This window comes from Hypanus sabinus, chromosome 2 (assembly GCF_030144855.1).
Source record: "Hypanus sabinus isolate sHypSab1 chromosome 2, sHypSab1.hap1, whole genome shotgun sequence".
Lineage (NCBI taxonomy): Eukaryota > Metazoa > Chordata > Chondrichthyes > Myliobatiformes > Dasyatidae > Hypanus > Hypanus sabinus.
This window is the reverse complement of record NC_082707.1, coordinates 7,056,892-7,083,625: the sequence shown is the minus strand read 5'-3', so window position 1 is coordinate 7,083,625 and position 26,734 is coordinate 7,056,892. Positions and strand designations below refer to the sequence as shown.

At 42.1% G+C, this 26,734-nt stretch overlaps 1 protein-coding gene across 1 annotated transcript; it reads right to left on the bottom strand.

The window, feature by feature from the left end:
* Nucleotides 1-921: 921 nt before the first annotated feature.
* On the bottom strand, nucleotides 922-26,734 carry LOC132406204 (extracellular calcium-sensing receptor-like). The gene is made up of 6 exons (XM_059991531.1): nucleotides 26,322-26,734; nucleotides 14,533-14,824; nucleotides 9,755-10,591; nucleotides 8,867-9,094; nucleotides 2,163-2,286; nucleotides 922-2,064 (listed from the first exon to the last, which is right to left on the bottom strand). Exons 1-6 carry the CDS (start codon nucleotides 26,534-26,536, stop codon nucleotides 1,157-1,159), a joined length of 2,604 nt encoding a protein of 867 aa, XP_059847514.1. The 5' UTR covers nucleotides 26,537-26,734; the 3' UTR covers nucleotides 922-1,156.

Genomic DNA, 26,734 nt, shown 5'->3' with positions numbered 1-26,734 from the left:
AGGAGGAAACTACCTTCCAGAGGAAACCCACATGCACATGGGTAGGAACGTACTAACTTCCTAATCGAGGATACCAGAATTAAACTATGAACTCTGACACCCTGAGCTGTAATATCGTCACGTTTGCTGCTACACTGCTATGGTATCCCGAAGAGGAACCTGGACATGTTTTTGAATGAACAAGGCAGAGAGAGATATTGAACTAATGCTGGTAAAGTGAGATTACTATAGATAGGCATGATGGTCAGCATGGACACGGTAGGCTGAATGGCTTGCTTTTACATTGTTTAATTTTAATTTCAGAGTCATGATCAACGGAGAGACATGTACAATGGTTGCCCTATAAGACAGAACAGTACAGAACAGGAACAGCTCCTCTGGCCCACATTGTTGTGGCAAGTCAATTCACATACTAATCAAATGGCTACTAACCTCTCCTGCCGACACAGTGTCACATCCTTCCATTTCCCTCACATTCATGTGTCCATCTAAACATCTCTTAAAGTCTCTGACATTTCTGCGTCTACCTCCACCACAGGCAGCGCATTCCAGTCTCCCACCACTTTCTGTTTGAAACAAAATTTAACTCTGAACTCCAAGCTGTAATAGTGTCTCGCTTACTGCTATGCTACTGTGGCACCTTAAGAGGCAACTGGACATTTCTGCCTTTATCACCTACACAGGTAGGTCATTCCAGGCACTCACCACTCTCCGTGTAAAGGAAATTGTCCCACAGATCAGCTTTGATATTAGCCGCTCAACTTAAATGCATTTCTTCTGGCATAGACATTTCAACCACTGGAAAAATACATTGCCCGTCTAATTTATTGATACCTCTCATAAATATATAAACCCTCAGATCTTCCCTCATCTTCCGTTGCTCCAGAGAAAACAGCAGAAGTTTCGCCAACCACTCGCTACAGCACATGCCCTCTAATCCAGGCAGCATCCTGGTAAACCCCTTCGGCACTCTCTCCAAAGCCTCCACATCTTTCCCATCATGAAGTGATCAGAACTGTGTGCAACACTTCAGATGCGGCCGAAGTAAAGTTTTAGAAAGCGGCATATAACACCCTAAATTTAAAATGAAAGCTTTAAAACACATGAAGGATAAAAAGGGCAAAACACTTTTTGTGTTCTGTCGATGTATATTATTCTATAATCTCTCTGCTCTACCCATCAATTGTTTCTTCGTGTTCTCTTCCGGTTTGACTAAAATAATGTAACATTTCGGAACAAAGATGCAGCTTAACAATCCTAAGCTTGATGCTAAAATTGCAAAGATTTCCACAGCGACCGTGTACTTCCCGGGAGTGCTTACATACGCTGGAATGAATGTTATCCACACTGCAAAAAAGATGAGCATACTGAACGTTATAAACTTAGCCTCGTTAAACTTGTCCGGTAATGCTCTGCCCAAGAAGGCTAAGATCAAACATACGCACGCCAGTAGCCCGATGTAGCCGAAGACGCAGCAGAAAGCAACAGTGGAACCCACAGCACATTCGAGAATAATCTTTGAACTTTGGTATTTGGTGTTTTTCGACGGGAATGGAGGTGAAGTTAGTAGCCAGATCACACACACAATAACTTGAATCAATGTGGAGAGAAGGACGATGGATCTCTGCTGTGTAGGCCCGAACCATTTCATCACATTGCTAGACGGCAAGGTGGATTTGAAGGCCATCAGGACGACCAAGGTTTTGCTGAGAATGCAGGAAATGCACAGCACGAAGCTAATCCCGAAGGCAGTGTGACGCACTGCGCACGACCACGGTGACGGCTGCCCAATAAACGCAACGGAACACAGGAAGCAGAGAATTAACGAGACCAACAGAAGGAAACTGAGTTCCGAATTGTTGGCCCTAACAATGGGCGTGTTTATGAAATATAGGAACACAGCCGCGACAGCTCCCGTGATGCAAGCCCCAAACAGGGACATGGCCGCGAGTATTACTCCCATGCTGTCGCGAAAAGAGAGGAACTCGATCTGTTTGGCAACACAACGGTCTTTTCGATCATTCGACCAGTAATCCACAGGACACTTGATACATTCTGTGGAACCTGAGGATGGAAAATACAATGTGATCAGTTACAGTGGGAGGGTGTTACCCGATCATTCTTGGCATACAATCGGCCCTAATTCGATCAGTGTACTTTACCTGTCTGATTGCTAATCTCTCCGTCAGAACACGGTAAGCAATCGAAGCAGCAGACGGGCTGACCTTGTCGAGCTCCCTTTCTTGTACCTTTAGCGCACGGTTCACTGCAGACAGATACTGGAACCTGTGGAGACAGAACATCGTACACTAAACGACACACTTATTGCGCAATCGCAGGACATGTCACTTTTTTGTGAGTTTAACTTCCCAGGATTGAAGATTATCTTTATCCGGTAGATGTGCGGTAATAGGATACTGGTCAGCGTCAAGCTTTGGAGCGCAGGTGACCCGGGTTGTGTTCCCGCCGGTGTCTGTAAGGAGTTTGTTTATCCCGTGTCTGGGTGGCTTTCCTCCGGGTGCTCCGGTTTCCTCCCACATTCCAAAGGCATACAGTTTAGCATGTTAATTGGGCAGCTGTGTCTAATTGGGTGCCGCGGACTCGTTAGGCCGAAAGGGCCTGAATGTACCGTATCTCGAAATACAAAAAAACATTTTCGTCATATGTATTCATCTGTATGAGGAATTTGCTGTGGTGCGTTGGCACAATAGGCAACAGCATTGTACTTGATCTGTACTTGAGTCTGTACTTGATATGGTATTGAGAAATTAACCTGGTCACGTGTCAGATCTGTCGGTGTGAGGGCACTTTGGAAGTCGTGATCTCAACTCCGTCTCCTTTACCATCGCGCTGGAGAGAGATGGGGGCAGACAATTTTGGAAATCATTTTATTGGGCTCGGGGGAAATATGATGCTGTTAGGTAGGGACTTGAGAACATAAATTGGGAGCAGATGTTCTCAGGTAAATGAACGGCAGAAATGTGGCAAATGTTCAAGGAAAATTTGCATGGCGTTCTGCATTGATATATTCCATTGAGGCAGGGAAAAGATGGTAGGGTAAAAGAACCATGCTGTACAAAGGATGTAGAGAATCAAGTTAAGACGAAAAGAGAAGCTTACAAAAGGATAGAGAAACTAGGTACTGACAGAAATCCAGAAATTTACAGGGTTGCCAACAAGGAGTATAGCAATGAAATTAGGAGAGCTAGAAGGGGCCATAAGAATAGGACCAACCAGGTGCAATAGTGGAAAAATGTGCATGGAGACGGAGGAGGTCGAAACGTTGTCAATACCTCTTCCCATAGATGCTGTTTGGCCTGCTGAGTTCTGCCAGCATTTTGTCTTTTTACTTATACTCAATACTTTGATTTATAAAGGCCAATGTACCAAAAGCTCTCTTTACGACCCTATCTACCTGTGGCGCCACTTTTAGGGAATTATATATCTGTGTTCCCAGATCCCTCTGTTCTACTGCACTCCTCAGTGTCCTACCATTTACCTTGTATGTTCTACCTTGGTTTGACCTTCCGAAGTGCAATACCTCACACTTGTCTGCATTAAACTCCATCTGCCATTTTTCAGCCCATTACTCTAACTGGTCCAAATCCCTCTGCAAGCTTTGAAAACCTTCCTCACTGTCCACTACAATTCCAGTCTTTGTATCATCAGCAAATTTGCTGATCCAATTTGCCACATTATCATCCAGATCATTGATACAGATGACAAATAACAATGGACCCAGCACTGATCCCTGTGGCACACCACTAGTCACAGGCCTCCACTCAGAGTAGCAATCCTCCACTACCACTCTCTGGCTTCTGCCATTAAGCCAATGACTAATCCAATTTACTACCTCTCCATGTATACCTAGCGACTGAATCTTCCTAACTAACCTCCCACGCGGGACCTTGTCAAAGGCTTTACTGAAGTCCATGTAGACAACATCCACTGCCTTCCCTTCATCCACTTTCCTGGTAACTTCCTTGAAAACTCTAATAGATTGGTTAAACATGACCTACCACGCACAAAGCCATGCTGACTTTTTCTAATCCTCCACTACCACTCTCCGGCTCCTCCCATTGAGCCAATGTCTAATTCAATTTACTACCTCACCATGTATACCTAGCGATTGCATTTTCTTAACTAATCTCTCAATGCCGGATTTGCGTTTCAGATTTTAGGATTTCTCCCTGTTTAGAAAGTATTCCGCACATTTATTTCTATGTTCTGTGTTCTAACAAAAACATTGAATGCTTATAAGAAAAAAGTTTTGTGAAAAATATACCTTTAAAAGTACCGGTATGTAATAAATGTACACAAATGCATAAATATCATCATGCATTTAAAATGTAAACATATTATAAAACGTGGTTTGAATTGTGTCCAGTGCATGCAATAATGGTGAAACTGACAGATGGGAGATGAAGGGCTAGCGAGATTATTCAGATCAGATTAATTGCATATGGGAATAAACTTATAAGTTGATGAAAGTTTTTTTGTTAATAGCCTCATCACTCTTTCCAGCAGAAACTGTAGAAGAGTTTGCTAAGTGCGTAATCTCCACGATGAATCTTTCTTGCCCGCTTGTCGTGGGAACGTACACTTCCTGTATCTGCCTCAGTTACTTCCTCTGGCAGTTCGTTCCACATATTGACCTCCCACTGGATAAGAAAAACAAGCTCCTCAGTTCCCTGTTCAATCCTTTCCCTCGCACATTAAACCTCTGCTCTTTAGACATTACCGTCTGGTTTTGTGCAGCATCCTCCCATAAAATAGTACTTCGACAATAAACTGTCAGCTCCACAGAAAAGAGCATAGACTGCAGTCTGTAATCAAAGGTTAAAATTTCACGGATGAGAGCTGAGATCGGGGGGGGGGGGGGGTGATGGTCTGAGGAGGTGGAGGGTGTCTAGGGAAGATATGGTGGACGAGGATGGAGATTTCGTAGATACAGGAGTTGACGGTGGGGCCTGAGAGTCGTGAGGGGAAAGTAGCAACTGGGGTTCCCGCGGCAGCGCCTGAAGTCTATGTCTGGATGTGCTGTCTGTGAAATTCCAGGTTGGAATCAAAGTTAGATGTTGCGCAGTTATCCATTTGCAGGTGTCCAGGTCTGTTGGAACCTGCTTATCGTCGGTTGAATTGCGGTTCTGAATCTGTTCAGGGTCATTGGAACTGGCTTTGACGATGTTCAGAGCCGTCGGGGCCGAGGAGAGATTCGGAGAGATTCGTAATCTGGGGACATCCAGGGTGTCGAGGTCCAAGCGTGAGGCAGCAGGGATTGCAGCCCAGGGGCGTAGATGGCCGTCGGCTCTGAAGACGACGTGTTCTGACGTCTGCAGACAAGCGATCTTCTGACCCTTGCTGGACGCGAGGAAGGCGAAGAACCAGTGACTAAAAGCTCGGCTCCGGCGGAGGAGAAAGTATTGGAGAGATCCATTGCTTTCAGTCGCCGGTTGTTCGCCTTCCTGGCGTCCAGCAAGGAGGAGAGAGAACCCTGGATCTGCGGGAGCGACTCGGAAAGGACCACTAGATTTCTCTGCATGATGGAAAGAGCGGTGGGTGCATGGAATGCACTGCCTGCAACGGTGGTGAACGTAGATGCAAAAGGGGCGGTTTAGAGACTCTTTGATAAGTACATGGAGCTTAGAAAAATAGAGGGTTATGCGGCAGGATAATTCTAGGCAGTTTGTAGAGTAGGTAATATGGTCGGCACAACATTGTGGACCGAAGGGCCTGTACTGTGCTGTAGATTTCTATGTTCTGTGTTCTGGAATCTGGAGGAAGCATCAGTGGGGGAAGCAGTCAATTGAATGTGAGTACCTGGGGTCCTCAGAGGCTCCAAATCGACAAGTTTGAAAACTGATCTGCAAGCCATATGGTACAACTTGGCGGTGGAGACAAATCCCAGGAAGGTTGCATGGCTGTGGTAACGGGTCTAGATGAGACCATGGTCGAAGAGGCGGAGGGCAGCAGAGATCACAGAGGGGGAACAGTGAGAGTTTAATTGAACTTCAGTCTAACGTAAGATTTATACTTCTTCAGGGTATGCATCTCTCGTAGAGAGTTCGTAGTACGAGTAATATCACAAACTCGAGGAAATCTGAAGATGCTGGAAATCAAAAAAGCAACACACACCGTGCTGGAGGAAATTAGCAGGCCACTGGGCATCCATGGTCAGTGAGCAGACGACGTTTTGGATCGAGAGCGCACTCCAACACTGGAAAGGAAGGGAGAAGTCGGGTTAAGAAGGTTGGGCAGCGGGGAGGAAGAAGTACCTGGTGACAGGTGATAGGTAAAACTGGGAGAGAGGAGTGGGTGAAGTACAGAGCTGGGAAAGAGATCAATTGCTGAAGAAGGGGGAGTCTGATAGGAGAAGATGGAAGATCTGGGAAGAAAGGAAAGGTAGAGGAGCACAAGATGGGGTGATGGGCAGGTAAGGAAATAAGTTCAGAGAGGGAAAGAGGAATGGAGAATGGTGAAGGTGAGGAGGGCTGGCAGTGCAGCAAGTTCGAGAAATCGACGTTCATTAGGTGGGCTGTTTACCCAGACGGAATGTAAAGTGAATAAATTCTTCTCGGGCTTCCAGCTGGGTACGACGTTTCAATTATAGCCGACGTTTCAATACGAAGCATTGCTTCCTCACCAGCCTTTTTCCGAATATAAGGTGATGCTCCTCCAACCTGCGTGACCTCATCCTGACCGCAGAAGAGGCCATGGACTGACATGTCGGAATGGGAAGTAGAGATAAAATGGGCGGCCCCCGGGAGAAACTACTTTTCTTTCGGACGGAGCGAAGGCGCTCGGCGAAGTGGACACTAACTCTGCTCAGGTTTCAATGATGTACAGGAGGCCACGCCGGGAGCATCAAATACAATAGATGACCCCGAACAGTCTCAGAGGTGAAGTGTCGCCTCAGCTGGAACGACTGTCCGAGGCCCTGAAATAGTCAGAAAGGAGATGTAGAGACAGGTATGGCGCTTGTTCCGCTTGCAAGGATAAGTACCAGGAGGGAGATCAGTGGAGAGGCACCAAGCAGATAAGGACGTCGCGTCGGGAGCGATCCTCACAGGAAGAGGAAAGGATGGAGGGGGGAGTGGTGGTCGAGCGAAAGATGTGGGATCCCGTTGGAGATGGTGGAGAATTACATGTTGGATGCGCAGGGTACTGGCCTGCTAGGTGAGGACAAAAGGAACCTTATCCTTGTGTGGCGGCGAGAGGATGGGGTGCAGACAGATGTGCGCGAAATGCGATACGGGTGTGGGCGGAATTGATTGCAGAGGATGAGAAGCCCCTTTCTTTGAAGGAGGACATTTCGGTTGTTCTAGAAGAAAAAGCCTCATCCTGAGAGCAGATGCGGCAAAGACGGAGGAACTGAGATGGCATTTTTACAAGTGAACGTCGGGAAGAGGTATAGACTAAGTCATCTGTGAGAGTCAGTGGGTACGAGTATCAATTATATTAGAATTAAAAATATATCAGCAGATAGAGTGTCTCCAGAGATAAAAACATAAGTACGTAAGAAATAGGTGCAGAAGAAGGCCATTTGGCTCATCGAGCCTTCCCCGCCATTTAATAAGATCAGTGCTGATCTGCCTGTAAACTCAGCTCCATCTACCTGCTTTCCCCATAACCGTTAATTCCCTTTCTAAGTAAAAACCTATCAAACCGTATCTTAAATATATTTAGTGAGGAAGCCTCAACTGCTTCCCTGGGCAAAGAATTCCACAGATTCACCACTCTCTGAGAAAAACAGTTTCTCCTCATCTCCGTCCTAAATCTTCTCCCCTGAATCTTGAGGCAATGTCCCCTCATTCTAGTCTCACCTACCAATGGAAACAACTTTCCTACTTCTATCTTATCTATCCCTTTCAATATTTTGATGGAGGCAGAGAGATCAAGAAAGAGGAAGGAGATGTCGGTAATGAATTAAGTAAGTTTGAGGGCAGAGTGGAAGTTAGAGGCAATTTTGATGAAATCGACGAGCCCAGCATAATGCAGGAAGCAGCACCAATGCAGTCGTCGATGCAGCGTAGGAAGAGGTGGGGAGCGACGCTGGTGTAGGCTTGGAACATGGACTGTTCCACGTAGCCGATACAAAGCAGGCAAAGCTGGGACCAGTACCGGAGCCCATGGCTACACGGTTAGTCTGGAAGTCAGGGAGCTTAAACAACTTTCTGAAGCGTGTGAACTGTCACGGATGTATGTAGGAAGCGAGTATAGTCGCCACGGTCGCCACGGACAAGATGTGCCGAAGGTCCCGTTTCAGTGCGGCAGAGATTTATAGTTTGCATCACGTATTTTGCTTTGCAACTTATGCCCAGAAAGCAGATTATGACCGTAGTTTGATTTGGATTGTAGTGAGGAAGTTTCTGTCGAAGCTCTGGTACGTTGCTGCAGAACAACCTCACCTGTGTGCCCCGCGGCTGCAGTGACGTCTATAATTATGTATTCTGGCAGGTGTGCTGAGTGAGCGGATTGTTTCGTCTTACATAAACCTCAACTTGAGAAAAGGATTAAAAATTCCAACCCACACCAAAATAATGCGGGGAGCATTGTATTGTACACTTAATATTTAAGGAACAGCTTCTTTCCGTCCACCGTCAGGTTTCTGAATGGACAAGGAACTGGTGAGCATTACCTCATTATTTTTCCCTCTGTTTTTGCACTACTTTTTGAATTATATACATATCTTATATTAATATTTTATCATCATCATACATAGCAATGAACATTAACTCAGTATGTTTTGATCTTTTGTCTTACACTGCGTATTATATATACCGATCTCAGTAAACAAAATAGCTTTATAAAAGCAACAGAACAATCATTTTAACTTATGTCCATGATAAAAACTTGAGTTCCTTACATTGTGTCCAGATCCGTGCCAAACGATTTCACTTTCCTCTAAGATAAATTCGTTCCCCGCAGGCAGGGCAGCATCGTAATATCCAACTTTAACCAACTCCAGTGAACCGTCCACTCGTCCTTGCCAGTTTATCACGTCATAGGAAGCAATGGGATCTCCATTCTCATCAAAGCTTATTTGTTCTCCGAACTGATTGGTGAAGCGGACCTCCCGAAGATAGTGCAACAGCTGCAGATACAATAACATTCACTAAATTAAGCCTTTTACTCAACGAATAATGCTTAATATCTAAAATAATTATATTAAACCAGGTTCCTTTAGACTGGAGTTTAAAACAATGCACTCATCTGTACTTGACAGACAGCAACGAATATTACATTCATTTTTCACTTGTACAGTGCATCGAAACATCGAAACATACAATGAAATACGTAGTTTGCGTCAAGGGCCAACACAGACCGAGAACGTGCTGGGGAAAACTTCAAGTGCCGCCTGGCTTCCGAAGACAACATAACATGCCACTACTTACTAACGCTTACCCACCAGTACGGCTTTTTGGAAAGTGGGAGGAAAATGGAGCACCCGGAGGAAACCCACGTGATCCGGGGAGCATAGACAAACTCGTTACAGGCAGCGGTGGGATTTAAATCCGCGGTACTGGAGCTGTAAAGCTTTAGGCTAACTATTGTGGTTCTGTGCCGCCCCGTACCGAATAGAATTGATTCTTAATCCCTGATCCTTGAATTGAACCCCAATAGATTTTACAGCGGGCAATGTAAAGCATTCCTTCACCTCCACGCTGAACCGCTACTGTACCGCTCCATATATTTTCTTGACTATTATGGAAACTACTTTTAGCCAGACGGGAATATTCTGCTAGTTGCTCACCTGCCAGGGTAAAATGTTTGATTTTTGGCCACAGGTTTTGTTCACAAAGGGTCCGTTTCCGTCTGTACACGATTGTAAATTATGAAGAGCGTGCGCCACAGCGTACACAGCTTTATACACATTGTAGGAGATTCTCAACTGCGAAACGTCAGCATATGTATTTTCCACCGTCTCTAGACTCTCTGAACCGTTGCATTGTTTGTTTGGAGAGAACGACGCGTTTCCGTACAGAATCTGATTTGACAATTTTGGACTGCAGCCAAAAACATCCCGCCACAGTTCATCCACAAATGGGTGGTCTGGTGCCGAGGACGGATGGAGTTTGACCAGAAACTGTCTCAGACCAGGAATTTCCTCTTTCCTGATCGCAAACCCGATCGCTCCAAAAAATATTTCACGGGTTTCCCCTGACCATAGATGGGCCGATGTTATCCAGCCCTCGCTCGCTATGAGCTGAATGTCAGTAATGTTCTGTAGACGCATTTCCTTCACCAAAGACATCGTGTCGCTTTCAAAAGTGAAAACTAATACCACTTTGGCAGAGGACTTTTGCATCGTCGCTGTCACTTGCATCAGTTTAGACCTGCTACTTGCAGGAGAGATAAATTCAATAAAAGCGATGCATGTCTCAAACTTAGAAACTTCTTGAATAAACGATAATATCGCGAATCGACCATATTCACTGTCTTCAGCGACAATCCCGATCCAAAGCCACTGGAAGCGCTGTACAAGTCTGACCAAGGCTTTGATTTGAAAGGCATCACTAGAAGCAGTTCTGAAGAACGTTGGAAACTCTCTCTTGTCACTTAGGCAGGTACAGGAAGAAGAATAGCTGATCTGGAAGAGAAAACACATGTTACTCAACACATTTAGAACAGTTCACAAACATCTGAGAGTCATTGATCCGACTTCGGGGTAAAACAACTTGGTTGTGCACAATTTTCCATTAGTCTGTCAGAGAAAATTCGGCTAGAAGCAAAGCCTGAAAAAGAGCTATATATTTAAATATTAAAATCATTTTGTTGAAATATTAGCTTTAAAGATATTAGCTTTATTTCTCACATGTACATCGAAACATACAGAGAAATGCTTCGTTTTCTGTCAAATCAACTTCACGGGGTTGCACTGGGGGCCGCCGTAAGCGTCGCCGCGCTTAGGGTGCCAACATTTCATGCTCACTTCTCACTAACCCCAACCGACAGGCCATTGGGCTGAGGGAGCAAATCGGAGCACCTGAAGAAAACATTCGTTTGGAGTCAAACATTTAAGAGAAAGCAGCAGATTAAACCAAGACCAGTCCTGATGTCGGGTCTTGGTTCGAACTATTGAATGTGTATTCCCCTCCATAGATGCTGCCGAACTCGTCAAGTCACTGCAGCATTAGCTGTGCGTTCCGGTGTGTGAGAATCTGTTGCGTTTAATATATTAAGGCAACATCTTTAACATTGCAGAACATCTCCAATCTTTTCAGAGATTAAACTGCACCTTGCGGAACTGAAAACTAAAATATCCCATTTCTCCACATAATTATATATTAATTATAATATATAATTCTTATATATTATATAATAATTATACACTACATTCTTATATTTGAATGCGTGCAGTATACGGAAAAGATAGATGGACTTGCAGCACAGTTAGAGACTGGTACGTATGACATTGAGGGCATCACTGAATCGTGGCTGAAAGAAAATTATATCTAGCAGTTTAACGGCCAAGGATCCAGTTTTTAGGCGGGGGAGGGTGTATGGCTCTGCAGACAAAATAACCAGAAATGAAATCACTAGAAATAGATGACAGAGGTGTTGAATCATCGTGGGTAGAGCCAAAAAATTGCAAATGTAGCCCTGATGGGAGTTATATGCAGGGATGGGTTCTACAAGTTACAGCAGGAGACAGAAAATGAAAGTCCTAAGGGCAATGTTACAACTGTCATGCGGGGATTTAAATATACAGGTATATTGTGAAAATTGAGTTGATGCTGGAGCACAAAAGGAGGATCCATAATTGATTATGGAATAGTTTTGGAAAAACGGAAAATTTCAAACGTCACTCCCTTCAAGAAAGGAGAGAGGCAGGAGAAAGGAAATTGTAGGTCAGTTAGTCTGACCTCAGTGGTTGCGAAGGTGTTGGAGTCGATTTATAAGGATGTGGTTTTGGGGTATTTGGAGACAATCTTGACAAATCTTTTCAAAAAAATAAAAAGCAGGACAGACTAAGGAGAATCTGCGGAACCTGTGTACATGGATTTTCATAAGCAAAGAGTGAAAATAAAGGGTGTCTTTCCTGGTGAATAGAGGGATTCCACAGAGATCTGTTATGGGACCGTTTCTTATTACGCTATATGTCAATGATAATGATGTCGGATTGGATGGTTCTGTGGAAATATTTACAGACAATACGAAGATAGGTGGAACGGCAGGTAGTTTTGGGGAAGTAGATTGGCCACAGAAGGACTTAGACGTATCAGGAGAATGGGCAAAGAATTAGCAGATGGAATACTGTGTCGGAAGTACATGGTCATGCACTTTGGTAGAAGAAGTAAAACCATAGAAAAGTGTCTATATGGAGAGTAAATTCAAAAATAGATCCATAGAACCATAGAAGACTAGAGCACAGTACAGGCCCTTCAGCCCTCCATGTTGTGCCGATCCATATAATCCTTAAAAAAAGTACTGAGCCCTCACTACCCCATAACCCTCCATTTTTCTTTAATCCTCATCCATGTCCCTGTCAAAGAGGCTCTTAAATACCCCTAATGTTATAGCCTCCACCACCATCCCTGGCAAGTCATTCCAGGCACTCACAACCCTTTCTGTAAAAAACCTGGAGTGCTTTATGGTCCGATACTGGCCAATTGCCATACCACACTGAGATGCAGTTGGTGAGTATGCTCTCAATGGTACAGTGGTAAAAGTCCGTCAGTATCCTGGGACAGAGGTGAGCTTTCTTGATGCTCCGCAGGAAATAAAGGCGCTGTTGCGCCGTTTTAATCAGGATGGAGGAGTTCAAGGACCAGGTGAGATCCTCGGAAATATGGGCACCAAGGAATTTGTAGCTTGATCTGCACTACAGCTCCGTTAATGTAGATGGGGACATGGATGTGGCTCCTAGCATGCCTGAAGTCCACAAAGATCTCTTCGGTCTTCTGAGTGTTAAGGGCCGAGTTGCTGCACCACGCGGCCAGGTGCTGGACATCGTCCCTGGAGGCCGTCTCGTCATCGCCTCTGGCCAGGCGAACCACCCTGGTGTCGTCTGCGAACTTGATTGGAGTTAGAACCATGTACAGGAACGCAGTTATAGGTGAAAGAGGAGTACAGAAGAGGGCTCAGCACACAGCCTTGAGGCACTTCGGTGTTCAGGATGAGAGTGGAGGAGAAGTTTTCTAAATTAACAGATTGGGGTCTGTTAGTCAGAAAGTCTAAGGATCGGTATGTAAAAGCATGTTTGTAATGTTGAGGCTTTATAAGGCAGTTGTGAGGCCTCTCTTGGAATATTGTGAACCGCTTCGGGCCCGTTATCTAAAAGCGAGGTGCTGATATTGCATAATGTTCAAAGAAGCTTCAGGAAAATGGTTCTGGGATTGTAAGACTTGAAATCTGAAGAGTGTTTGATGGGTATGAGCGTGCCCGCGTTAGAATTATACAGAATGAGGGGTAACCTCGTTGAAACCTAACGAATGCTGAAGAGCCCAGATAGAGTGGATTTGGAGAGGATGTTTTCTATGGTGATAGAGTCTAGAGTAGCCTCAGAGTAGACGGGCTTTTTCAGAACGGAAACGAGGAAACGAGTTTTAGCCAGAGAGTGGTGAATCTGTGGAATTCGTTGCCACAAGTGGCGGTGGAGGCCAAGACACTAGGTATAATTAAGGCAGAGGCTGATAGATAATAGAATACTCTGGGCATGAAGAGATATCCGGCCAAGACAGGAGACTGGGACTGAGAGGGTAAATGAATCAGTTAGGATGAAGTGGCGGAGATGACTCGATTGAACAAATGGCTTAATGTTGTTCAACTATCTAATGGTCTTGCGGACCCCTTCCACTTGGACAAGATAGGTTTAAGCGGAGGCACTAAAAGGAAAGACTGAGAAGGAAACGTCTGGTTTTAAGACAGATCTCTGCAATGTGAAAGTTTTTGTGTGGTTAAAATGAGTTTTACTTTTGACCGGTCACCAAGAACGAATAGATACCGCAGAGTTCCTGTGGAACTGCAGGCGATACCACGGCAGCGCTGGGGTTGAGTGGTGGCTGTTGAGGAATGAAATAAGGCAAATCACACATCCAAAATGTTAGAAGTTGTTAAACCCACAAGCAATGACAGTAAATGTGTACAGTTATGATAGGTTAAGACATCCGTCTGCGTGTCAGGACATTATCAGCTGCGTAGCGAATGACATGAAATGCAGATAAAATTAGCAAGTGGTTCGCTGGAAAGTGAATCCGCGAACGTTTCGGATTCAAGTACTTTTTTAAGATAACTCGAAAGATAATGCAGTTACGGCTAGTGTAGAGATCTGTAGGCTACAACGGGACATTGACATGATCCAGAGCTGGATCTGGAAGTGGCAGGAGGAGTTCAACCTAGAATTTTTCTAACAATGCAAGTTGCAGTTTGCCCTTAGTGGGAGGAAAATAACCCTCGACAGTAAAGTGTCACCAAATTATTCTACGTGCTTCAAAGCAGACAACGCAGATTAATCTTGTCACTAAGCTCCGCCTACTCATACTTCGCGAGAGAGCATTCAACAGTCTACAATAAATTAAGGAATCCTACCAGGCCGACATTGAACGGCGCCAACAGGCGGGAAGCAACAATTGATTCCGAAGACGCGGCATCGCCCACAACAATAGCCACTGCTGGGAGTGCTGAGCAAGTGTAGCTGGATTCAGGTTCATCGTCCTGGTTCAGTAACTGCAGGACTCCTTTGAGCGATTCGGAATGTGCATGGCAGCTATCAAAGATCCTATAGCCGAGAGTTATATTGGGAAGCAGCTCTGGATTCCTGTTTATCTCGTCAATTGCGAAGATCATCGTCTGCGCCCAACGGAGCTCCCCTTGCCGGAATCTAGTAAATATAGTAAGAGATATGACAGCATTTTGGAGAGACATGCAAAATATTAGTCAGTCCACACTGTCAGAGCACTATATGCAATTCTGCTCTTCTCGTTACTGGAAGGTCACGGTTGTAATATACAGAATGGAGAAGAGATTCAGTGGATTACAGTCTGGAATAGAGCGCCATAGTTAAAAGGGGAGATTGGATGGTCTGCGTTTATTCTTAGTGGAATGGAGGAGGATGAAGAGTGACCTTGCGGATGTCTGCAAAATTCTGAGCATCTCTCCTCAGATCATCAGTATTTTCCCAAGGCAGGGGAGGCTAAATCTAGACGGAACAATTTGAGCCAAGAGGGGAGAAATGTTAAAGGAGATTGGAGTGTCAAGAATTTTAAGTGGAGTGTAGTAAGGCCCTGGACTGCAGTGCTGTACTCTCCTGTAGTTCAATGATTCTATGAAATGAAGTTTGAAGTGAACGTGAGATGAAGAGTGCAGGGAACACAGTTTGTTTGCATTTGCACATTGGTTATTTATCCGGTTTATTATCTGCAGGATTTCATTAATGTGTCTTTTTATTTACTGTGAATGCCCGTTTGGAAGCGAATAAAAGTGTTGTATATAGTGGCATATATGTAATATGTATTTCGGGCAGGTGGAACTCATTAGCCTCGGAAGGCAGTCCATCTAGGAGAGGGAAACTCTGATATCAAACCTCCGCCGCCTTGTGGCCATACCCACTCATGGGAAAGGCTTCGGGAGTAAATCCTGAGGACAAATCCGCAGCTGGAGACCCTAACGCAGTCCCGACGCTGCCTTCACCCTCGCTCTGGCAACTCCTGCGACGACACTGGTGCAAAGCTGTACCGGCCCTTGCCTTCTCTTGGACCACATCGGTGGCGTGGAGAGGGGAGACTTGCTGCTTGGGCAACTGCCGGTCTTCCATACAACCCTGCCCAGGCCTGCACCCTGGAGAGACTGAAGCAAGATATTCCAAGCGAAGTTCCAGAAGAAGAATTCCTGACATTCCTCGTGAGACCAACCAATGCCATCCATATAGTGGCATAAATGTATTTTGACAATAAACTTACTTTGAACTTTGATTATGAATAAGGCAATAGAATGCTTCAATGGATACTTACTAGGACGCAGCACTGCAGTTTAATAACCCCTTAAAAGAGAGAAAACACGTGTTAAACCCGAAATCCTTATTTGTAGAAGTTCTAACCTATTCATTCTTTCCAGAAAGGTGAAGTCCTCCAGAGCCCATAACATCTTTCTAAATTTTCTTCATTCTCTTTCAAACTTATTTGCAACATTCCTCAAGGTAGGTTACAAAAATTGCACAAAATTTTCTAAATCTGGCCTGAACAATATTTTATACAATTTCAACATACCATACTATCTCTTGTACTCAATACTTTTATCTGTGAAAGACTATACACCAGCTTTCGTTACTACACTATCAACCTGTGACGCTCTTGTCAATGAATTATGGACCTGTATTCCGAGATATTTTTGATCTACCACAGAGCCATTACATTCTCTGTGTAAGACGATCCTGGTTGGTCCTACCGAAGTACAATACATCAATTCATATTCATCTACACTAAATTCTGTCTGCCATTTTCAGCCCCTTTTCCTAACTGGTTCAAATCCCGCTGTAATCCATGAGCCACCCACCCCCCCCCCCCCCCACACACACACACACACACACACACACGCGCGCGCACACACACACACACACACACACACACACACACACACACACACACACACACACACACACACACACACACACACACACACACAATGCTCGGAAAACTTAGCAGGCGAGGCAGTATCAATAGAAAAGTGTAAACAATCGACGTTTCTGCAAAGACCCTATATCAGGATTCTCAGTCAGGACTTTTCACTCTTTGTGTCTTGCTTGGATTTCCAGAATCTGCATATTTTCTCGTGTTTCCCTTGCAAGCCGTGATAATCTTCTTCACTGCTCAGTACATCGCAGATCTTGTCGTGGAGTTGTGTCGCAACAACGACCTTGCATGCGACGTCAGTAAGTCGAAAGAGCTGATTGTGAACTTCAGGAAGGGTCAAACGAAGGAACAAACGAAGGATCTTTACAGAGGGATCAGAAGTAGAGAGGATGAGCAGTTTCAAGTTCCTGGGTGTCAAGATCTCTGAGGACCTATCCTGAGGCCAACATGTCGATGCCATTTTAAAGAAGACAAGAAGGCGACTATAATTCATTAGGAGTTTGAAAAGATTTGGTATGTCAACGATACACTCAAAAACATCTATAGCTGTACCGTGGTGTGCATTCTGACAGGCTACATCACTATCTGGTATGGGGGAAGGGATGCTACTGCACTGAACCGGAAGAAGTTGCAGAGGGTTGTAAATTTAGTCCGCTGCACATTGGGTATCGCCTACAAAGTACCCAGGGCATCTTTACGGAACAGTGATAGTAAGTCAGCGACCTTTATCAAGAACCTCCATCACCTCGGGCATGCTGTTTTTTCTCTGTTACAATCAGGTAGGAGGTACACACTCAGCGATTCAAAAACAGCTTCTTCCCCTCCGCCATCCGATTCCTAAATGGACATTGAACCCGTGAACATGACCTCACTTTTATATATATTATTTCTGCTTTTTTGCACAATTATTAACCGATTCAACATACGTACACTGCAATTAATCTATCTATCTATTTATTTATTTTTCTCTTTTTTTATTATCAACGAATATTCAGGATAGAGTGAAAACTCTGGAATATAAAGCGAGAATATTGTCAGATCATTCTCCTTTAACAATGACAATGATGATGGATAAGGAAGAATCGACTTATAGATGGAGATTTAATTCAATATTATTAAAAGGTCAAGATTTTTGTGATTTTATGAAAAACAGATTCAATTATTTTGCATACAAACTTTTATTCAGTTGATGATAAATTTGTATTATGGGAAGCGATAAAACATATTTGAGATGTCAGATAATAAGTTATACTTCTAAAATTAAGACGGAACATATGGTAGAACTAAACCAACTGGAAAAAGAGATTACAAAATTAGAAAAAGAATCTCAAAGGCATATGACAGAAGGAAAACGAAGACAACGTCAATAAGAAGCTACAATATAATACGCTTCAGAAGACATATCGAACAGAAAAAGCAATTATGCGAACTAAGCAGAGTTAGGTGAGAGATCACTCAAGATTCTTGCCTGGCAGTTGAAAACAGAACAGGCTTCTAAATCGATAAATGCAATTAGAACAAGTGCAAATAAAATTACTTATAAACCTTCAGAAATTAACGAAACCTTTAAATGTTTTTAGTCTGAATTATATCAATCGGAATCACAAAATGATGTTAATGAGATAGAAAGATTTTAATCACAAATAATTCTCCCAAAATTGAGTTTGGAAGAACAGAAGGGATTAGATATGCCTTTTACATTAAAAGAGGTTGAAGAAGCTTTAGGATCACCTCAGAGTAATAAATCTCCAGGAGAGGATGGTTTTCCACCTGAATTTTACAAAATGTTTAAAGATTTACTAATTCCTCCATTTATGGAGTTAATACGTCAAGCGGAAAGAACACATGAACGTCCAGAATCTTTTTTGACAGCGATTTTAATAGTGTTGCCAAAAAAAGGATAGAGCTCCTTTAAAACCAGCATCATATAGGCCTATTTTTTTGTTGAATACGGATTATAAAATAATAGCAAAAATTTTATCTAGTAGATTATCTAAATATTTTCCAAAATTAATACAAATGGATCAAACAGGATTTTTAAAAAAATAGACAATCGGTACACAATGTAACTCGGTTACTTAGTATAATTTATTTCGCATAAAATAGGGAGGAAATAGCTTTGGCAGTAGCTTTGGATGCAGAAAAAGAATTTCATCGATTGGAATGAGATTTTGTAAAAAGTATTGGAAAAATATGGGTTAGGAGTACTTTTTATAAACTGGATTAAAACCTTAAGTACTAATCCCAACGCTAAAGTATTGACAAATGGCCAAATTTCAACACCATTGCAGTTAAAAAGGTTAACTACACAAGGCTGTCCATTATCACCTGCTTTATTTGTACTGGCGATAGAACCATTAGCTGAATTAATTAGAACTGATTCAGATATTAAGGGTTTTAGAGTTAATCGGGAGGAATACAAGATTAATTTATTTGCTGATGATGTTTTGATCTATTTATCAAACCCATTGCATTCGTTGCGTAAGTTATCTTCTAGAATGGAAGAATATGGGAAAGTATCAGGGTATCAAATAAACTGAGATAAAAGTGAAATTTTACCCCTTACTAAAGGAGACTATAGTCAATGTCGATTAGCAACTCAATTTAGATGGCCGATAAATGGTATAAAGTATTTAGGTATAAGAGTTGAGAATGATATAAAGAATTTATATAAATTAAATTATTTATCCCTATTGAAAAATTTCAAGAAGATCTTGATAAATGGATGATGTTACCAATAACATCAGTGGGTACGGTTTATGCTGTAAAATGAATATATTTCCTAGATTACAGTATCTATTTCAAACACTGCCAATAAAATTGCCGCAAAAGTTTTTTCAAGAGCTAAATAAATGTGTGAGGAAATTTCTTTGGAAAGGTAAAATGTCAAGAATATCGTTGGAAAGGTTGACATGGAAATTTGACTTAGGAGGGTTCCAACTTCAAAAGTTTAAGAATTATTGCAAAGCAAATCAAATTAAATTTATTGTATCTTCTTTTGAAAAAGAAAAACCGGCATGGATTAGAATAGAGTTAAATAGGATAGGAGGTAAACACATGCGAAGATTTTATATATAAATAGGAACCTAAATGGATACGGGAAAGAAAGAATTTCCTATATTAAAACATTTGATTGATATATGGAATAAAATAAATGTTGCTGATGAAATAAAGAAATCTTTATTAGCAAGGAGACCTCTGATTCAAAATAGACTTATTACTTTTACAATGGATAATCAACTTTTATATAATTGGTACCAAAAAGAGATTAGATGTATAGCAGACTGTTATGAAGGATGTATATTGATGTCATTGGAAAAATTAAAGAATAAATATAAAATATCAAATAACACTTTTTTTTTGTTATTTTCAATTAAGGGCTTACTTAAGAGATAAACTGGGTCAAACAATCTTATTGCCGAAACCTAATGAAATTGAAACTTCAATTCAAAAATGAAAAACTAAAAAAACTTCTTTATGTATAATCTGATTCAAAAACAGACACTTAAACAAGGAATCCATAAATCGACAAAAATGGTAAACGGATTTGAATATTAGTATTGATGAAACAACTTGGTCAAGACTATGTCTTGACAGTATGACAAATACAATAAATGTTCGACTCAGATTAGTACAATATAATTTTTTTACATCAATTATATATTACACCACAAAAACTAAATAGATTAAACCCAAACTTATCTGATCAATGTTTTCGATGTAATCAAGAAATTGGTACTTTCTTACATTCTACTTGGTCTTGTTTCAAAATTCAACCTTTTTGGATAAATTTAAGAGTTTTATTGGAACAAATTATTGGAACACAACTTCAACATAATTCAATATTATTTTTATTAGGTGACATTGAAGGGATAAAACTGAAACTTAAATTGAATATATATCAGAAAGAATTTATAAAAATTGCATTGGCAGTAGCCAGAAAGGCTATTGCAGTTACTTGGAAATCGGATTCGTATTTAAGTATGGATCATTGGAATAATGAAATATTTAGCTGTATTCCACTTGAAAAAAATGCTTATAATTTAAGGAGTAAAGTAGATACATTTTTGAGTATTTGCTGCTCTTATTTACAAAAGATAGGATTGTATATATAGGTACTCCGATGATAAAGATGTTGGTCCTCTGGGGAAAGAAACAAATACATATATTAAATTTGTTTTGAATCCCATGGAGCATGTGGAGACCTTCCGATATCCAGGCAGTTTTTCTTTCTTTTTTCTTTCCTTTTTTTCTGTTGTTTTTAGGTAGGGCTATGTACTTATGAAAGGTTAAAGGGAGGGGGAGGATAAATATTATTATAGATATTATTCTACGTAATTAAATAGAAAATTGAATAAAAAATTAAAAAAAGTTTACTGATAACGACATTTTTATCCAGATCGTTAAGGTTAGGGCTATGGTAAGGGTAAGACAACAAAAAACAACAGACCTTATACCGATCGCTGCGCCACTACACTAGTGACGGACCTCCATTTAGAGTTGCAACCAGCTACTTCAACTGTCCAAATCCTCCCACAAAGATAATGTCGATTTCAGTTTACTACCTCAAATTGAATGCCGCGTGACTAAATCTTGACCAACCTCACAGGTGGTGCCTTGTTAATGCCCTGTAAAAGTCCATGTGTAGACTATCCACTGCTTTGCCTTCATCAACCCTCCTGGTAACTTCCTTGAAAAACTGCACGATTGGTTACACATTAGCTACCGCACACGAAGTTATGCTGATAATCCTTAATCTTTTCAAGTCTATCCAAGTACTTATATATCCGGTCCCTTAGAATACCTTCCAATAACCAGCTTATAGTTTCCTGCTTTATGTTTAGAGCTTTTCTGAAACAACAGAACACCATTGGCTATCCTGAAAACCACCATCATCCCACTAATGAAGATGTAAATATCATTGCTTGTGCGCTGGAACTTCTGCACGTTTCTCTTTCAGGGTCCGAGAGAACACACTGTCAAGCCCTGGTGATTCATCCATCTTAGATTGCCTAAAGAAAGCAAACACACACGGCTTTGTTCCCGAGTTCTGATCGCCAGACTTACGAACGACTCGTACTTCCGAATGGCCTGCAATAAAGCCTATTTTATTAAAAATTCGCCGGCTCGAAGAAGGAGAACGCCGTCCGCCATTTTAAGTCAGATCACGTTGCCGTTAACACTGTGTTGAGCAGTGTAACTTTGTATTTGGTTTAAATTTTTCTTAGCAAGATTCACCCTGATTCCATTTTTCCATTCAGCACTGCCCCCACTTGTCCCATTTAACCGGTCTCAGTGCGAGTGGACGTTAGCACCCGGGGGAAGCTCAGGACCTGCCGACCGCGGCTGCTGCTGAATCAGCAGTGTTTCTGTTCCGTGGATAGAAAGCAATCACAATTGAAAATAAAGTGGAAATCGTAAAGCGATCAGAAAGAGGTGAAATGCCATCGGTCATTGGAAAAGCGTTAGGCTATAGTCGGTCAACGATCGGAACAATTTTAAAGAATAAGGTGAGAATAATGGAGGATGTGAAAGGCCCTGCCCCGATGAAAGCTACAATTATTATAAAGCAATGCAGTGGTTTAATTAATGAAATATATATGTTTCTTAAGTGTTTTATACGCATAGAAAGGTGAAATATATACGATATACTGACAATTGTATGACTAACTGAGGCTAAATAATACTGGATGTACCTATTCGGACTTACATACAAATCCAACAAAGACTGACTTAGGAACTGAACTCGCTCGTAACCCGGGGACTGCCTACATTGAAGTTGCCTTACTTCTATAGACATTGTGACCATATCCTTAGTAAATACAGACACAAAAATATATATTTAATATCCCTCAGCGTCTCTTTTGATTCCATGCGTAGATTGCATTCTGATCTTCAAGAGGAACAACTTTATCGCTTGCAACCCTTTTCTTGTTAGCACACCTCAGAACCCCCTAGGATTATCCTTCAATTGCCTGTTAAGGCAACATCATGACTTCTTTTAGCCCTCCTGATTTCTTTCTTAAGTGTTATCTTGCATCTCTATACTCCATAAGCACCTCATATATTCCTATCCATCTATACGTGCTATGTACCTGCTTTTTGCTCTTAACCAGAACCTCGATATCTATTAAAATCTAGGTTGTCTTTTATTTTGATAGGCACATACAAGGTCTGTACTGTCAAAATTTCATTTATGAGGACCCCACTTACCAGGTACACTTTTGACAGCGAACAGCCTGCCCGAATCGACGCTTTCCAGATCCTTTCTGATATCATAAAAATTGACCTTTCTCCAATTTAGAATCTGACCTCGGGACGCAAGCTTATTTTTTTGCATATTGACTTTGAAAATAATGGCACCGTGATCACGAGATGGAAAGTGCTCACCAGCACAATCTTCTGTCACCATAAGTCCATACAACATAGAAGCAGAAATAGGCAAATCAGACCATCGAGTCTGCTCTGTCACTCTATCATGGCTGATCCCGGATCGCACTTAACTCCATACTTCTGCCTTCTCTCCGCAATTTTTGATTCCCTGACCGATCAGAAAACTATGAATTTCTGCCTTAATTGTACCCACGGACCTGGCGTCCACCCGGTGTCTGTGGCAGAGCATTTCACAGATCCACCTTCCCTGGCGAAAAGAAAATCTTTTTAACTCTGTTCCACAATGTCGCCCTCGAATTTAAGGCTGTGCCCTCTAGTTCTGGACGACTCCATCAGAGGAAGTATCCTCTCCACTTCGACCCTATCTAGTCATTTGAACATTCAATAGTCCTCAATGAGATTCACTCGCCCCCACACCCCGCCCCGTGTTCTTCTAAATTTCAGAGTACAGGCCCAAAGCTACTAAACGCTCCTCATATGCCAATCCCCCCATTCTGGAATTATCCATAAGAAACTCTTTCGGACTCTCTCCAATGATAACACATTATTTCTCAAATAAGGGGCTCCAAACTGATTACAATACTGCAGGTGCGGCCTGACTACAGTCTTATGAATGCTCGGTATTATCTTCATGTCTTTATATTCTATCCCCCTTGAAATAAATGCCAATGTGGCATTTGCTGTTACCACAGCCTCAACATGTAAATTACAGTCTCCGAAGTCCCTCTGCACCTCTGGTGTTTGAAGCTTCTCTCCATTTAGATAATAGTCCGCACGATTGTTCCTTTTAACAAAATGCATTATCATACATTTCCCAACACTGTATTCCATCTGCCACTTTTATGCCCATTCTTCCAATTTGTCTGAGGCCTGCTGCAATCATATTGCTTCCACAGCACTCCCTATCTTCCCCCACCCATCTTCATATCATCCGCAATCATTGTCTCAAAACCATCCATGGCATTATCCAAATTATTGACAGCAATGTGAAAATTTACTGTCCCAATTTTGACCTTAAGGAACAGCACTAGTCACTGGCAGCCAGCTAGTAGAGGGTCCCTTTATTCCCACTCGCTGCCTTCTGCCTTTCAGCCATTCCTTTATCTACACCAGTATCTTTCCTGGAACGCCAGAGGTTTTTTTTTTATCTTGTTAAGCAACGTCATGTGTGGCGCCTTATCCAATGTCTTCTGAAAATCCAAATAAATAAAATCTACTGCCTTTCCTTTGGCCACCCTGCTTGTTACTTTCCCGAAGAGTTCTAACAGACTTGTGAGGTAAGATTTCCCTTCACAGAAACCATGCTGACATGGACATATTTTATCATTGGTCGTTAAGTACCCCGAAACCTCGTCCTTAATAATATACTCCAGCAATTTCCTAACCACTGAGTTTGGGCTATCTGGCCTATAATTTTATCTCTCTTGTCTTCTTAAAATGTGGAGCGGCTTATGTAATTTTTCAGTCTTCCGGGACCCTGCCATAATCAAGCATTTTTGAAAGATCATGACCAAAACATCTGGTAGCTCTTCAACAACTTTTCTCAAAACTCTGTCATACAATCCATCTGAACCATGTGACTTTCCCCACCTTCAGATCTTTCAGATTACCTCGCAATTTTTTCTTTGTAATAGCAATTACGCTCACTTTTGCTCCCTGATACTCACAGACGATTGGCACACAGTTCGTGTCTTCCACAGTGCAGACTGATGTAAATAGCCCATTAGGTACATCTACCATTTCTTTATTCCCACCCCACTCCCATTACTACCTAAATATCAGCCCTCACTTCCCTTTTAGTCTTTATATAACTGAAGATATTAGTATCCCCCTTTATATTATTGGCTAGTTTGCCCTCATGTTTCGTCTTTTCCCTCCCTAGAGCTTTTGTAGATGCAGTTTGTTGGATTTTGAAGGATTCCCAATCATCCAACTTCCCACTCAATTTTGCTACGTTTCCCTAACTTCCCTTGTCAGCCATGGATGACTACCCGTTCCATTTGAGAACTTCATTTCCTGGGGATCATATCTATCCTGCGTCCTGTGAAATATTCCAAGAAGCCATCATCCCCGCTAGTATCATCGTCCAATCCACCTGGGCAAGCTCGTCTCTCTTACCTCTGCACTTCCCTTTATTCAATTGCGGTACTGGTACATGTGACTTCTGCTTCCCCCTCTCAAATTACAGTATAAATTTAATTATATTATGATCACTTGCCCTTTCTAGTTCCCCAATAGCAGATCAAGTATCACATACTCTCTCGTTGGGTATTCCATGTGCTGATTAAGAAAACTTCTTGAACACATCTGAAAAATTCTAGCCCATATAGTCCTTTTATAGCATGTGATTCCCAGCTAATATGTGCAAAGTTAACTCACGGCCGTGTCAGTGAGAACATATTGGGGAGCTCGACTTGTGAGGCGTTATGGTTGGAACTGAGTAGTAACAGCCTATGCTTCTTGCAACAGTCAGCACTCTCCCTACAAATGTGCTCATTTAAATCCATCGGATTGCTGCATAGTCTGTATCCCATTAACGTGGTGATATCATTATCTATTACAGGTACTCCTTTCCAACTACAACGCCCCACTAGGCGATTTCTCCAGTCTGTCCTGACTGAGCACTGCTGTGATATTGTCCTTGACTAGGAACCCCTCCCTTCATCTCTCCCGCTGTGTGGCTTCTAAAACAACGGAGTCTCGTTGAGCTTCCAGTCCCAACCCTCCTTCAGTCAAGTCTCACAAATGACTACAGTATCATAACTCCGGTTTCTACGATGCCACTGATAAGATTTGTAACATGTTGCAGCATTTGACATTCATTTATTTAGAGTTGTATTTTTTTGTTATCTATCTATCTATCTATCTATCTATCTATCTATCTATCTATCTATCTATCTATCTATCTATCTATCTATCTATCTATTTATCTATCTATCTATCATTACTTACTTTATTTAGTGGTACGTCGCGGGGCGGTACCGTTCAGAAAACCAGCGATTTCAATCTAGCTAATAAAATTTACAATTTACAATAACCAATTAACCTACTAACTGGTGATCTTATTAAAGTTGGAGGAAACCAAAACAGCCCGCACGCATCCCAGGGAAGAAGTACTCAGACCTTTCAGACGGAGACGGGGGTGAGCTCCGAACTCCGAAGCCCCGAGCTGTAATAACCACTCGCTAAGTGCTAAACTATTGTATTCAGCTGTTAATCCCGCTCTCGCTAGGTGCTGCTTCAAATGACGATACATTTTCATGGCAACTTCAGAATTATTTGAGAAAGAATATTGCAGCATACCAGTGAATCAAATCGTGAGGGGAGGAGTTTAATATAACTGACCAATTTACTTACTGAAGGCAACGGACCGGTTGAGGTTGAAATCGGAATGTATTATACACTGGAGCCGTTCTAAAATGTATGGGGAATAAACCTCCCAGCATGACATCGCCGAGTTGAGAAACGCCGCGACTGAACTTTCCTCGCAGTTTGCACATTGGTCCTGTGGCAGAATCGGCTTTTTTGATTGAGAAGAGAAATAATAGTCTCCAAATCGAAAGAAACTGCATTGCAACGGTAATGAACAACTTTTCGAAACACACTCACAATATTATACAGATCCTCTGAAGAGTACCTGTTTATATACCCATTGGTAAACAAGGATTGCAGATGTGATTGAATTCTAGCTGCCGGATAAAATCATCCAACCAGAATAACTGGAGGAAATTTTTGTTTTCTTGATAAACAGGTGTGGAGTGAGACGTAAA

Bases quoted from the DNA above. Each gene is read 5' to 3' on its own strand.
- LOC132406204 (XM_059991531.1), bottom strand. From the start codon at position 26,536: ATGCAGTTTCTTTCGATTTGGAGACTATTATTTCTCTTCTCAATCAAA. The intron at 2,287-8,866 runs GTAAGGAACTCA...CTGTCTCCACAG, and splicing joins GGCACGGATCTGGACACAAT to GTTCCAGTATCTGTCTGCAG. The intron at 2,065-2,162 runs GTAAAGTACACT...TTCCATCCTCAG, and splicing joins AGAGATTAGCAATCAGACAG to GTTCCACAGAATGTATCAAG.